The following is a 13,877-nucleotide window of genomic DNA, read 5'->3' as shown; positions in this document are numbered from 1 at the left end:
GATCATCCTCCACATCGCCAATTCTGTCATCTCTCCATGTGTTGGATCTTCCTCCATTTTTCTCTTTCTTTCATCTCTCCAAGTGTTGAGTCCTGTTCTGTCTCCCATCTCATATCTTGTCTTAATAAGTCTTCCTCTTTCCACTTCCTTCATCTGTCTATGTGTTGGGTCATCCTTCATTTCTCCCATTCCCTCATCTGTCTATGTGTTCGGTCGTCCCTCATTTCTCCCATTCCCTCATCTGTCTATGTGTTGGGTCGTCCCTCATTTCTCCCATTCCCTCGTCTGTCTATGTGTTGGGTCGGCCCTCATTTCTCCCATTCCCTCGTCTGTCTATGTGTTGGGTCGTCCCTCATTTCTCCCATTCCCCCATCTGTCTGTGTTGGGTCATCCCTCATTTCTCCCATTCCCTCATCTGTCTATGTGTTGGGTCGTCCCTCATTTCTCCCATTCCCCCGTCTGTCTATGTGTTGGGTCGTCCCTCATTTCTCCCATTCCCTCATCTGTCTATGTGTTGGGTTGGCCCTCATTTCTCCCATTCCCCCATCTCTCTGTGTTGGGTCATCCCTCATTTCTCCCATTCCCTCATCTGTCTATGTGTTGGGTCGTCCCTCATTTCTCCCATTCCCTCATCTGTCTATGTGTTGGGTCGTCCCTCATTTCTCCCATTCCCTCATCTGTCTATGTGTTGGGTCATCCCTCATTTCTCCCATTCCCCCATCTCTCTGTGTTGGGTCGTCCCTCATTTCTCCCATTCCCCCGTCTGTCTATGTGTTGGGTCGTCCCTCATTTCTCCCATTCCCCCATCTCTCTGTGTTGGGTCATCCCTCATTTCTCCCATTCCCCCATCTGTCTATGTATTATCTGTTTTTCCATGTATTCCATTCTTCAATCAGTGTGTTGGGGCTTCCTTTACATCTCTGATTGCCTCCTCTCTCTGTGTTGGATTATCCTCCATGTCTCCCATTCTCTCATATTTGTGGTCGGTCTTCCTGCATGTGTCCGTTCTCTGATCTCTCTGCATGTTGAGTTTTCCTCTATGTCTCCCATTCTCTTATCTCTTTGTGTGTTGGGGCTTGCTTCATGTCTCCTGCTCTTTCTTCTTACTATGTGTTGGGTCTTCTTCCATGTCTCCCGTTCTTTCTTCTTTCTATCTAGTGGGTTTTTTTTCCATGTCTCCCGTTCTTTCTTCTTTCTATGTGTTGGGTTTTCTTCCAGGCCTCCCGTTCTTTCTTCTTTCTATGTGTTGGGTCTTCTTCCATGTCTCTTGTTCTTTCTTCTTTCTATGTGTTGGGTCTTTTTCCATGTCTCCCGTTCTTTCTATGTGTTGGGTTTTCTTCCATGTCTCTCGTTTTTCTTTTTTCTATGTGTTGGGTCTTCTTCCAGGTCTCCATTTCTTTCTTCTTTCTATGTGTTGGGTCTTCTTCCATGTCTCTCGTTCCTTCTTCTTTCTATGTGTTGGGTCTTCTTCCATGTCTCCCGTTCTTTCTTCTTTCTATCTGGTGGGTTTTTTTTCCATGTCTCCCGTTCTTTCTTCTTTCTATGTGTTGGGTGTTCTTTCAGGTCTCCCTTTCTTTCTTCTTTCTATGTGTTGGGTCTTCTTCCAAGTTTCCCTTTCTTTCATTTCTCTATGTGTTGGGTCTTCTTCTATACCTCCCATTCTCTCATCTCTCTCTGTACGTTGAGTCTTCCTCCATGTCTTCCATTGCCTCTTCGTCTTGTCTCTTGCTCTGTGTCTCGTCACCACTGACCTGAATGTTGGTATTGCAGCCAGATCCCTGGAAGCATCACATTTGGAAAGGTTCTCAGAGCACCATCACCCGGAAGAGGACATTTAAAGAAGTTGCCAAGTAAGCAGCTGAAATACATATATGTGACCTGCCATAAATGTTTACTTCTGTTCAATTAGCATCGTGTATTTACAAACCAACACCAGAGTGCATAGCTGGTGGGTGAGACACCTATTGTAAATCTGCATCTAGGCAGCTTGAAGGTACATAAACTATGATCACTGGCCGTGAGTGTCATACTATTTGCGTAATACAGAGATGTTGGGGGTGGCAGAAGCTGAATCTGAGCTGACAACAGGAGCTGGAGAAGATTTTCATACTCTGTGGCTTGTGAAGGTAGGTGGTCATGCAGGACTTTCCTTTGGCCTGTATAGTGATCACAGAGCCACTTTTATATAAGAGCTGCCATTAGATGTGTGGCAAAGTATAAAAGATCCAGGCTGACTGGTTCCTCCCCAGTGCTCTCTGCCCCAGTGCTCTCTGCCCCAGTGCTCTCTGCCCCAGTGCTCTCTGCCCCAGTGCTCACTGCCCCAATGTTCTCTGCCCCAGTGCTCTTTGCCCCAGTGCTCTCTGCCCCAGGGGCAAGGTTCTGTAAGAAACCTTTTCGGTTTAACGCACTGTGCCATGCGGTAGATTCTGGTGGTCCAGTGTGGGATCTCCCACTTCTGATTATGGAAAATACATATACAAATTTGCTCTGAGAGCAATATGGTGGTGCCATGGCCAACCTTCTTCCATAGGGCAAGTTGCCGGTCCGTCATGATTATCCTCTGGGTTCAATACATTAAGAGCACCTGAGCTGAAACAAGCAGGGGGATGTGACTCTTCCTGTGCCTTCACTGGCTGCCCCCTTGCCCGAAGTCAGTAACGCAGGTAGTGTGGAAGTCAGAGGATTAACATGACATCTAGACAACATAGTTACTTCTTTCAGTAGGAGTTTCCTTGAATGAAGTCTAAAAGAATACACAAATGGCCGACCAAGTGGTGTGTTATGATTGCTGGGGCTCCGCCGCGGTTTATTTCAGCCATTAAGTTGTCATTTCATTCATGGCACAATGAGCCCGGGGCCAATACGGAGATCCTTCTCGTTTCCTTTCAGCGCTGTGAAATTTTCCGCCAAGCTGATGGGGCAGGCTATGGCCCGCCGGGTAAAAGCCACCATCCTGTACGCCACCGAGACCGGCCGTTCCGAGACCTACGCCCACAAACTCTGCAACATCTTCGCTCACGCCTTCGACCCCAGGGTAAGAGGACCGGGATGACGGGGGATTGGGGGAATGTGGAGGCAGTTGGATGGTTTAGTTAGGAAATTTCTCAGGAAGTTTAGTGGAACTCTCCGATCTGAATCGCTGAAGCTTAGCTGCCTCCGCTCCCCAGTAAGTGTCTGAGAAATAATCCATCTGTGTCGCCCACAGTGACCAAATCAGCTTCTTGTGTATAGGAAGCACAGACAGTTCATATTTCAGTCCTGTCAATCATGAGAAGCCTACTTCCTCCTTCCTCCTGAGATGGGGAAGAGGCACGAAGCATGTAGACAAAGGCCACACCCCCGCGGACCGTAAACAAATCACAAGCAGAATGTGACTATTTCTACTGATGCTATTTCACCATTGATTTTCCTGAATACCAGTTAGGCTGTCAGGGGCCCTCCTAGCAGTGCCAAGAGCCTGGGGGTATCTAAGGGCCCCTCATGCAGTGCCAGGAACCAGGGTTCATCTAAGGCCCTCAGAACCCTCCTAGCAGTGAAAAGAAACAGGGCCTATCTAAGGCTCTCAGAGCCTCCCCTCGTACCCAACTGTGGCAAGTGCTAGGGTCCATCTAAGGTTCTCTGGGGTCCTCCTAGCAGTACCAAGAGTCGGGGGGTATCTAAGGGCCCCTTGTTGCAGTGCCAGGAACCAGGGTTCATCTAAGGCTCTCAGAACCCTCCTAGCAGTGACAAAAAACAAGGTCTATCTAAGTCTATCAGAGCCTACCCCATTCCCAACTGTGCCAAGTACTGGGGTCCATCTAAGGTTCTCTGGGGTCCTCCTAGCATTACCAAGAGCCTGGGGGTATCTAAGGGCCCCTTGTTGCAGTGCCAGGAACCAGGGTTCATCTAAAGCTCTCAGAACTCTCCTAGCAGTGACAGGAAACAGGGCCTATCTAAGGCTCTCAGAGCCTCCCCCCTGTTCCAAACCGTGCCAAGTACTAGGGTCCATCTAAGGTTCTCTGGGGTCCTCCTAGCAGTACCAAGAGCCTGTGGGCATCTAAGGGCCCCTCGTTGCAGTGCCAGGAACCAGGGTTCATCTAATGCTTTCAGAACCCCCCTAGTAGTGACAGGAAACAAGGTCTATCTACGACTCTCAGAGCCTCCCCCCGTTCCCAACCGTGCCAAGTACTAGGGTCCATCTAAGGTTCTCTGGGGTCGTCCTAGTAGTACCAAGAACCAGGGTCCATCTGAGGAGAGCCAGATCCACCCAAACCAATCACTACCTGGCAGACGATGGGACAATTCAGAGTTACCACTGGAGGACAATGTTCCTGGTGCCAGAACTGCCCGTTACCACCAACAGAAATGTGACCCTGAAAACAGGTTTAAAGCAAGGAGGCTCTTGATGAGACAGAGAAAAGCCTGATATCTGATTGGCTTACACATCATATTGTAGAAATGTTAGATGTCCAGCTCCAGGTGGGGGAGGTATGGGGGGGAACCTGACATGGATTCCTGGGGTGTAGCCTTCTCTGTATATCTCCCTATAGGTCATCTGTATGGACCGCTACGACACGGTCAACCTGGAGCACGAGACTCTGGTATTGGTGGTGACCAGTACCTTTGGCAATGGAGATCCTCCAGAGAATGGTGAGGTAAGTGCCCCTACTACAACCTACCTACAGTCACCGGGGAAGTGGCAACCAGTGTACTGAGAGGATATCCCTGGGTTCTGATGTCATGGAAATCGTCGTTATTTGTATAATAGGAGAACATCATAGTGCAGTAATATCTAGAACGGTGCATTGGTATATGGGGTGTATATATATATATATATGGGGTATATGGGGTGTATATATATATATATGGGGTATATGGGGTGTATATATATATATATGGGGTATATGGGGTGTATATATATATATATGGGGTATATGGGGTGTATATATATATATATGGGGTATATGGGGTGTATATATATATATATGGGGTATATGGGGTGTATATATATATATATGGGGTATATGGGGTGTATATATATATATATATGGGGTATATGGGGTGTATATATATATATATAGGGTGTATACTGTATATATAGGGTATATAGTATATAGCAATGGTATATATAGTAACAGAGAGAGTCCAACACTGCGTACGGTTCTGCACCTCCTCCACCTATCGTAGAATGTCTCTGCCACCATTCTGTTCTCTTTGCAGGCCTTCGCCCAGGAATTGATGGAGATGACTTCTCCCAACGTGTCCTCCCTACAGCCAGAACAGCAGAAGTGAGTGTCTCTCCTATATGTCCTCTCAGGGGGGGGGGACACTCTCTCCACCCCCACACCTCATAAAAGGTTCTCCTGTCTCTGATGCCTTAGACAGTTCCATGTTGGCCCCGAATATCGCCTCCCTATACTGGTGACCAGTCTGTCCATATGGTCAGTAACCATCACCGAGGCCATCGCATTGTCAGAGAACTTTCTTTGCTAAGTGTTCTTTCTCTTCTTTTTTCCTCTCCCCCCCCCCCCCCCCCACCCCCTCCTCCTCTGGCTCGGATCGGAGATTTCACTCCTGGATTGTTGGGACTCTCCTTGCGGATCATTAATAATTCTCCTTCAGGAAACGGGAAGTCCAGGAAGGAAAGGCTTCAGATTAATTTTAGAGCCAGGTTGTGTAAAGTCTTCTCACATTCGTCACGTTGCTCCAGGAACACAGACGTCACCGTGATTGTTCAATGGCATCGGTGTGGGGGGAGGGGGGTATATGTGTAGTATAAAGGAGGACAATGTCAATGTCATTCCTAACAACCAATCAGATGCCTGCAGTATATTGGGGTGAACTGGGAAGCATGTTTTTTTATTTTTTTAGATCCCACAATGGTAATCTAGTTGGTGGGGTTCAAGTATCATCTTCTCAGGTCTTTGTGCCCCCCTCTTAATCCTATGAAGCCCACACTAGGAAGATGGTGACACCATAATGCTGGGACTGTTATACCGGTGTCACCACTCCCTGGTGGATTCCCTATAGTCATACATGACAAATGGCCTGCAGTGAGGAGAGGTGGACAGCCACCTGTCTATGATGGCGGCAGTGTAGCCCCCCTTCCCCAGGGCTATGAGGACAGCAGTGTAGACCCCTCAGGGATGAAGATCCCTATGTGGACGGCAGTGTGGACCCCCGCAGGGATGATCTCTTTGATGATGGCAGTGTGGACCCTCCAGGGATGATCTCTTTGATGATGGCAGTGTGGACCCTCCAAGGATGATCTTTGATGATGGCAGTGTAACCCCCCTTCCCCAGGGCTATGAGGACAGCAATGTAGACCCCTCAGGGATGATGATACCTATGTGGTCAGCAGTGTGGACCCCCCCCCCCAGGGATGATTTATTTGATGATGGCAGTGTGGACCCTCCAGGGATGATCTCTTTGATAATGGTAGTGTGGACCCTCCAGAGATGATCTCTTTGATGATGGCAGTGTGGACCCTCCAGAGAGGATCTCTTTGATGATGGCAGTGTGGACCCTCCAGAGAGGATCTCTTTGATGATGGCAGTGTGGACCCTCCAGGGATGATGATCTCTATGAGGACAGCAGTGTAGACCCCTCAGGGATGATGATCCCTATGTGGTCGTCAGTGTGGACCCCCCCCAGGGATGATCTCTTTGATGATGGCAGTGTGGACCCTCCAGAGATGATCCCTTTTGATGATGGCAGTGTGGACCCTCAAGGGATGATGATCTCTATGAGGACAGCAGTGTAGACCCCTCAGTGATGATGATCCCTATGTGGACGGCAGTGTGGACCCCCCCAGGGATGATCTCTTTGATGATGGCATTGTGGACCCTCCAGGGATGATCTTTGATGATGGCAGTGTAGCCCCCTCAGGAATGATGATCCCTATGTGGATGGCAGTGTTGACCCCCCCAGGGATGATTTATTTGATAATGGTAGTGTGGACCCTCCAGAGATGATCTCTTTGATGATGGCAGTGTGGACACTCCAGGGATGATGATCTCTATGAGGACAGCAGTGTAGACCCCTCAGGGATGATGATCCCTATGTGGTCGTCAGTGTGGACCCCCCCAGTGATGATCTCTTTGATGATGGCAGTGTGGACCCTCCAGAGATGATCCCTTTTGATGATGGCAGTGTGGACCCTCAAGGGATGATGATCTCTATGAGGACGGCAGTGTGATGATCTTTGATGATGGCAGTGTAGCCCCCCTTCCCCAGGGCTATGAGGACAGCAGTGTAGACCCCTCAGTGATGATGATCCCTATGTGGACGGCAGTGTGGAGCCCCCCGGGCATGATCTCTTTGATGATGGCATTGTGGACCCTCCAGGGATGATCTTTGATGATGGCAGTGTAGCCCCCCTTCCCCAGGGCTATGAGGACAGCAGTGTAGACCCCTCTGGGATGATGATCCCTATGTGGTTGGCAGTGTTGACCCCCCAGGGATGATCTTTGATGATGGCAGTGTGGACCCTCAAGGGATGATGATCTCTATGAGGACGGCAGTGTGATGATCTTTGATGATGGCAGTGTAGCCCCCCTTCCCCAGGGCTATGAGGACAGCAGTGTAGACCTCTCAGGGATGATGATCCCTATGTGGTTGGCAGTGTTGACCCCCCAGGGATGATCTTTGATGATGGCAGTGTGGACCCTCAAGGGATGATGATCTCTATGAGGACGGCAGTGTGATGATCTTTGATGATGGCAGTGTAGCCCCCTTCCCCAGGGCTATGAGGACAGCAGTGTAGACCTCTCAGGGATGATGATCCCTATGTGGTCGGCAGTGTGGACCCCTCCAGGGATGATCTCTTTGATGATGGCAGTGTGGACCCTCCAGGGGTGATGATCCCTATGTGGTCGGCAGTGTTGACCCCCCCCCAGGGATGATCTCTTTGATGATGGCAGTGTGGACCCTCCAGGGGTGATGATCTCTATGAGGACAGCAGTGTAGACCCCTCTGGGATGATGATCCCTATGTGGTTGGCAGTGTTGACCCCCCAGGGATGATCTTTGATGATGGCAGTGTGGACCCTCCAGGGGTGATGATCTCTATGAGGACAGCAGTGTGGCCCCCCAGGATGAATGTCTTTATCATTTGTGTTTTCTCAGGAGCTACAAGACTCGATTTAACAGCGTCTCCCAGACCGACCTCCTAGTCACCGCCTGGAAGAAGAAGAGGAAGGAATCGAGTAACACGGACAGCGCCGGGCCCCTGGGCACACTCAGGTACAACGACCTCCTTCAGACAAGTTTTGAAATGGACCTTTCCTTTTATTAGGTGTTTTTGAGATTTCCCTCCCCCCGATCAGAGAGAACTTCCTGGGCCTCTGGGTTATTATTATTACATAACGATTGTTGTATGTGGTGGTGGATCTTCTGTCAGTAACTAGAAGACATCAGGAGGGTCATATAAAGTGGGGGCACAGCAGGAGACAGTTCTATTGAGGGTGGAGAGAGGGAGACAACCCCACTAAGGGCGGAGAGAGCGGTAGATAACCCTACTATGAGTAGAGAAAGCGGGAGACGACCCTACTTTGGGTGGAGAGAGGGGGATATGACCTTACTAAGGGTAGAGAGAGCGGGAGTAGACCCTACAAAGGACAGAGAGAGCAGGAAATTACCCTACTAAGGGTGGAGAGAGCGGTAGATAACCCTACTAAGGGCGGAGAGAGCTGGAAATTACCCTAGTAAGGGCGGAGAGAGCGGGAGACGATCCTAATAAAGGTAGCAAGAGTGGGAGACGACCCTACTAAGGGTGGAGAGAGTGGGAGACGACCCTACTAAGGGTGGAGAGAGTGGGAGACGACCCTACTAAGGGTGGAGAGAGTGGGAGACGACCCTACTAAGGGTGGAGAGAGTGGGAGATGACCCTACTAAGGGTGGAGAGAGTGGGAGACGACCCTACTAAGGGTGGAGAGAGTGGGAGATGACCCTACTAAGGGTGGAGAGAGCAGTAGATAACCCTACTAAGGATGGAGAGAGCAGTAGATAACCCTACTAAGGGCGGAGAGAGCAGTAGATAACCCTACTAAGGGCGGAGAGAGCAGGAAATTACCCTACTAAGGGCGGAGAGAGCGGAAGATGACCCTACTAAAGGTAGCAAGAGTGGGAGACGACCCTACTAAGCGGTAGATAACCCTACTAAGGGCGGAGAGAGCAGGAAATTACCCTACTAAGGGCGGAGAGAGCGGGAGATGACCCTACTAAAGGTAGCAAGAGTGGGAGACGACCCTACTAAGGGTGGAGAGAGTGGGAGACAACCCTACTAAGGATGGAGAGAGCAGGAGATGGCCCTACTAAGGGTGGAGAGAGCGGGAGACGACCTTACTAAGGATGGAGAGAGCGAGAGATGACCCTACTAAGGGTGGAGAGAGGAGATGACCCTACTAAGGATGGAGAGAGCGGGAGACAACCCTACTAAGTATGGAGAGAGCGGGAGATGACCCTTCTAAGGGTGGAGAGAGTGGGAGATGACCCTACTAAGGGTGGAGAGAGCGGGAGTAGACCCTACTAAGGATGGAGAGACCGGGAGATGACCCTTCTAAGGGTGGAGAGAGTGGGAGATGACCCTACTAAGGGTGGAGAGAGTGGGAGATGACCCTACTAAGGGTGGAGAGAGTGGGAGACAACCCTACTAAGGATGGAGAGAGCAGGAGACGGCCCTACTAAGGGTGGAGAGAGCGGGAGACGACCTTACTAAGGATGGAGAGAGCGAGAGATGACCCTACTAAGGGTGGAGAGAGTGGGAGACAACCCTACTAAGGATGGAGAGAGGAGGAGATGACCCTACTAAGGATGGAGAGAGCGGGAGACAACCCTACTAAGTATGGAGAGAGCGGGAGATGACCCTTCTAAGGGTGGAGAGAGTGGGAGATGACCCTACTAAGGGTGGAGAGAGCGGGAGTAGACCCTACTAAGGATGGAGAGACCGGGAGATGACCCTACTAAGGATGGAGAGAGGAGGAGATGACCCTACTAAGAATGGAGAGAGTGGGAGACAACCCTACTAAGGGTGGAGACAGAGAGAGACGACCCTAATAAGGGTGGAGAGAGGAGGAGATGACCCTACTAAGGGTGGAAAGAGCGGGAGTAGACCCTACTAAGGGTGGAGAGAGCGGGAGACAACCCTACTAAGGGTGGAGAGAGCAGGAGATGACCCTACTAAGGGTGGAGAGAGCGGGAGATAACCCTACTAAGGATGGAGAGAGCGGGAGGTGACCCTACTAAGGGTGGAGAGAGTGGAAGACAAACTTACTAAGGGTGGAGAGCGGGAGAATGTCACCTGAATGTCACCTGTGATCAGCTTCTTGTAATTCCCATACAGCAGAACTCAGACTGAGAGACGGAGAAGCAGCACAAGGAACCACCTAAGCCAGCCCCCATTAAACCCCCTTTCCATCCAGTATGCCTCTGGTTTTCACTAGTGTCCTAGGAGGTTGGACGCCATTTTTTTCTACTTGGAGTCTGTACCTGGAACCCACTGGACTGGACATGCGAGGCTATTGTGGAACGTGACCTCCGGCACTATTAGTGGAGCGCTCTCCAGGTCCAGAGCCATGGCACAGCCTCAGGTGTGACCCGCCTCTGAAGGCACTTATTGACTAAGGACGGCCCCTTATCGAGTTTCCTAACATGATAAGGGGGAGGCATTGACTGCTGAAGTCATCCACTCGGTTCAGTGCTGCAGACTCATTTTCCCACCATTTAGCCAGGATGAAGCACCATCCCTCTTCTTCTCTGGCTCCTGAAGGACCACATGTCCAATTTTCGGTCTTATTGGGCTCCAGAGACACCTCCGGATGTTTACTGAATGGGTCAAGTTCCTCCCACTGCTCTTCTGATGTCATAGTATTCCTCACCCCTGCCTAGCCTTGTGAAGGTATTTCCCACACACCCACCTTCAGGACTGCCACCCCTGGATGGCTAGTATTCTCCTCTGTCCTGGTCCTTCCCCTTGTTGGTGATCTCCTCTGTCCTGGTCCTTCCCTTGGTGGTGATCTCCTCTGTCCTGATTCTTCTCCTTGGTGGTGATCTCCTCTGTCCTGATTCTTCTCCTTGGTGGTGATCTCCTCTGTCCTGGTCCTTCCCTTGGTGGTGATCTCCTCTGTCCTGGTCCTTCCCTTGGTGGTGATCTCCTCTGTCCTGGTCCTTCCCCTTGGTGGTGATCTCCTCTGTCCTGGTCCTTCCCTTGGTGGTGATCTCCTCTGTCCTGGTCCTTCCCTTGGTGGTTATCTCCTCTGTCCTGGTCCTTCCCTTGGTGGTGATCTCCTCTGTCCTGGTTCTTCCTCATGGCAGTGATCTCTTCTGTCCTGGTCCTTCCTCATGGTGGTAATCTCCTCTGTCCTGGTCCTTCCTCATGGCGGTGATCTCCTCTGTCCTGGTCCTTCCTCATGGCAGTGATCTCTTCTGTCCTGGTCCTTCCTCCTGGCAGTAATCTCCTCTGTCCTGGTCCTTCCTCATGGTGGTAATCTCCTCTGTCCTGGTCCTTCCTCGTGTTGGTGATCTCTGTCCTGGTCCTCCCTCCTGGCAGTGGTTTCCTCTGTCCTGGTCCCTCCTTGTGGTGGTGATCTCCTCTGTCCTGGTCCTTCCTCAAGGCGGTGATCTCCTTTGTCCTGGTCCTTCCTCATGGCGGTGATCTCCTCTGTCCTGGTCCTTCCTCAAGGCGGTGATCTCCTCTGTCCTGGTCCTTCCTCATGGCGGTGATTTCCTCTGTCCTGGTCCTTCCTCATGGCGGTGATTTCCTCTGTCCTGGTCCCTCCTTGTGGGGGTGATCTCCTCTGTCCTGGTCCTTCCTCATGGCGGTGATCTCCTCTGTCCTGGTCCTTCCTCATGGCGGTGATCTCCTCTGTCCTGGTCCTTCCTCATGGCGGTGATCTCCTCTGTCCTGGTCCTTCCTCATGGTGGTGATCTCCTCTGTCCTGGTCCTTCCTCATGGTGGTGATCTCCTCTGTCCTGGTCCTTCCTCATGGTGGTGATCTCCTCTGTCCTGGTCCTTCCTCATGGTGGTGATCTCCTCTGTCCTGGTCCTTCCTCATGGTGGTGATCTCCTCTGTCCTGGCCCTTCCTCATGGCTGTCCTGGTCTGAACTCAGATTGGTGTTAGTCCCCACAATAGTCCCTATTACACATGGTTCTGGTTCTGGTTCCGTTCTGTTGCTCACCCTCACTTGGTCGGCTTTTGAAGGTTCTGATTGTAATGGAATTCCTGTGTCCCTCAATGGAGGAAATCTTCTTCCTGAAGTCCATTGAGGGACACGGGGCCACTCTCTGTATTCTCTCTGGCCTTGTGTCCTGAGGCATGCTGGGTAGAGGAGGAGTTCTATGGAGGCGGGCTTACAACCTTTCCCCTTGCCAGTGTCCTGACCTCCTGTAGGTGGCAGTATAACTCGACTTTCTGAATTCCGGTGTCCCCCGAAGGACTCCATGCCTGACGTTGGAGGTGGGATCTCCAGTCACCTCTGGGAATGTTGGGTGGAGTAGCGAAGGGTTAGCACCCCTTTCAGTGATGATTTCGGCCTTCCAATATGGAGATTTCCCTTCACTTCCTGTTCATGGAGACACAGCAGGAAGTGAAATCCCTTCTTAGACCGTTGTCACTGGAACAAGTGTCCCCATTGGATGATAGAGGAGCAAGTGAAGGAACACCGACAGAAGACGGGGGGGGGGGGGGGGGGGAGGGGGGGAGTTGGGGGTCTAATGCTTCCACAACTAAAATATGAACGTTTTGGCTGCTGATACACTCTGGGGAGGAGGAGGGACACAGTGTCATCCCCTGATGATAGAGATACATGGCTGAGAAGCGCAGTGTAATATTCTGATGATAGAGATACATGGCTGAGAAGCGCAGTGTAATATTCTGATGATAGAGATACATGGCTGAGAAGCGCAGTGTAATATTCTGATGATAGAGATACATGGCTGAGAAGCGCAGTGTAATATTCTGATGACAGAGATACATGGCTGAGAAGCGCAGTGTAATATTCTGATGATAGAGATACATGGCTGAGAAGCGCAGTGTAATATTCTGATGATAGAGATACATGGCTGAGAAGCGCAGTGTCATCCTCTGATGATAGAGATACGTGGCTGAGAAGTGCAGTGTCATCCTCTGATGATAGAGATACATGGCTGAGAAGCGCAGTGTCATCCTCTGATGATAGAGATACATGGCTGAGAAGCGCAGTGTAATATTCTGATGATAGAGATACATGGCTGAGAAGCGCAGTGTCATCCTCTGATGATAGAGATACATGGCTGAGAAGCGCAGTGTAATATTCTGATGATAGACATACGTGGCTGAGAAGCGCAGTGTCATCCTCTGATGATAGAGATACATGGCTGAGAAGCGCAGTGTCATCCTCTGATGATAGAGATACATGGCTGAGAAGCGCAGTGTCATCCTCTGATGATAGAGATACGTGGCTGAGAAGTGCAGTGTCATCCTCTGATGATAGAGATACGTGGCTGAGAAGCGCAGTATATTGATGGTTCTGTGGGTGTACACTGACCCCGCCCCTCCCCGGGGCCCCTCCCTCTCTTGCAGGTTCTCAGTCTTCGGGTTGGGGTCCCGGGCGTACCCCCATTTCTGTGCCTTCGGTCACGCGGTGGACACCCGGCTGGAGGAGCTGGGAGGAGAGCGGATCCTGGAGATGGGGGAGGGGGACGAACTGTGCGGACAGGAGGATTCCTTCCGGGTGTGGGCCCGGGCCGTCTTCAAGGTGAGCCAATCACAGCACAGATACCAGACTGCCTGCCCCGCCCCTCCCTCCTGCCAATATAACAACCCCCAACATTGGTGTCACTGATGAACTGAGGTGACTCACTTAACTTTCTCAGGGGCCACCTCACTTCCTCAGGGGCTACCTCACTTCCTCAGGGGCCA

The 13,877-nt window shown here is 50.9% G+C and overlaps 1 protein-coding gene across 1 annotated transcript in view; it reads left to right on the top strand.

Annotated features, from left to right (window-relative positions):
- LOC149428483 (nitric oxide synthase 3-like) overlaps positions 1-13,877 on the top strand; it is an 88,049-nt gene that overhangs the window by 38,046 nt on the left and 36,126 nt on the right. Inside the window, 6 exon segments of the mRNA XM_089667350.1 lie at positions 1,771-1,850; positions 2,890-3,034; positions 4,530-4,634; positions 5,200-5,267; positions 8,106-8,222; positions 13,539-13,713. Of these exon segments, the coding sequence (XP_089523476.1) occupies positions 1,771-1,850; positions 2,890-3,034; positions 4,530-4,634; positions 5,200-5,267; positions 8,106-8,222; positions 13,539-13,713 (690 nt within the window).

Source organism: Staurois parvus, unplaced genomic scaffold (assembly GCF_062004578.1).
Source record: "Staurois parvus isolate SC_StPar_1 unplaced genomic scaffold, SC_StPar_1.0 ptg003205l, whole genome shotgun sequence".
Taxonomy (NCBI): domain Eukaryota; kingdom Metazoa; phylum Chordata; class Amphibia; order Anura; family Ranidae; genus Staurois; species Staurois parvus.
The sequence above is the reverse complement of the archived record's forward strand: the minus strand, read 5'-3'. Positions and strand labels throughout refer to the sequence as shown.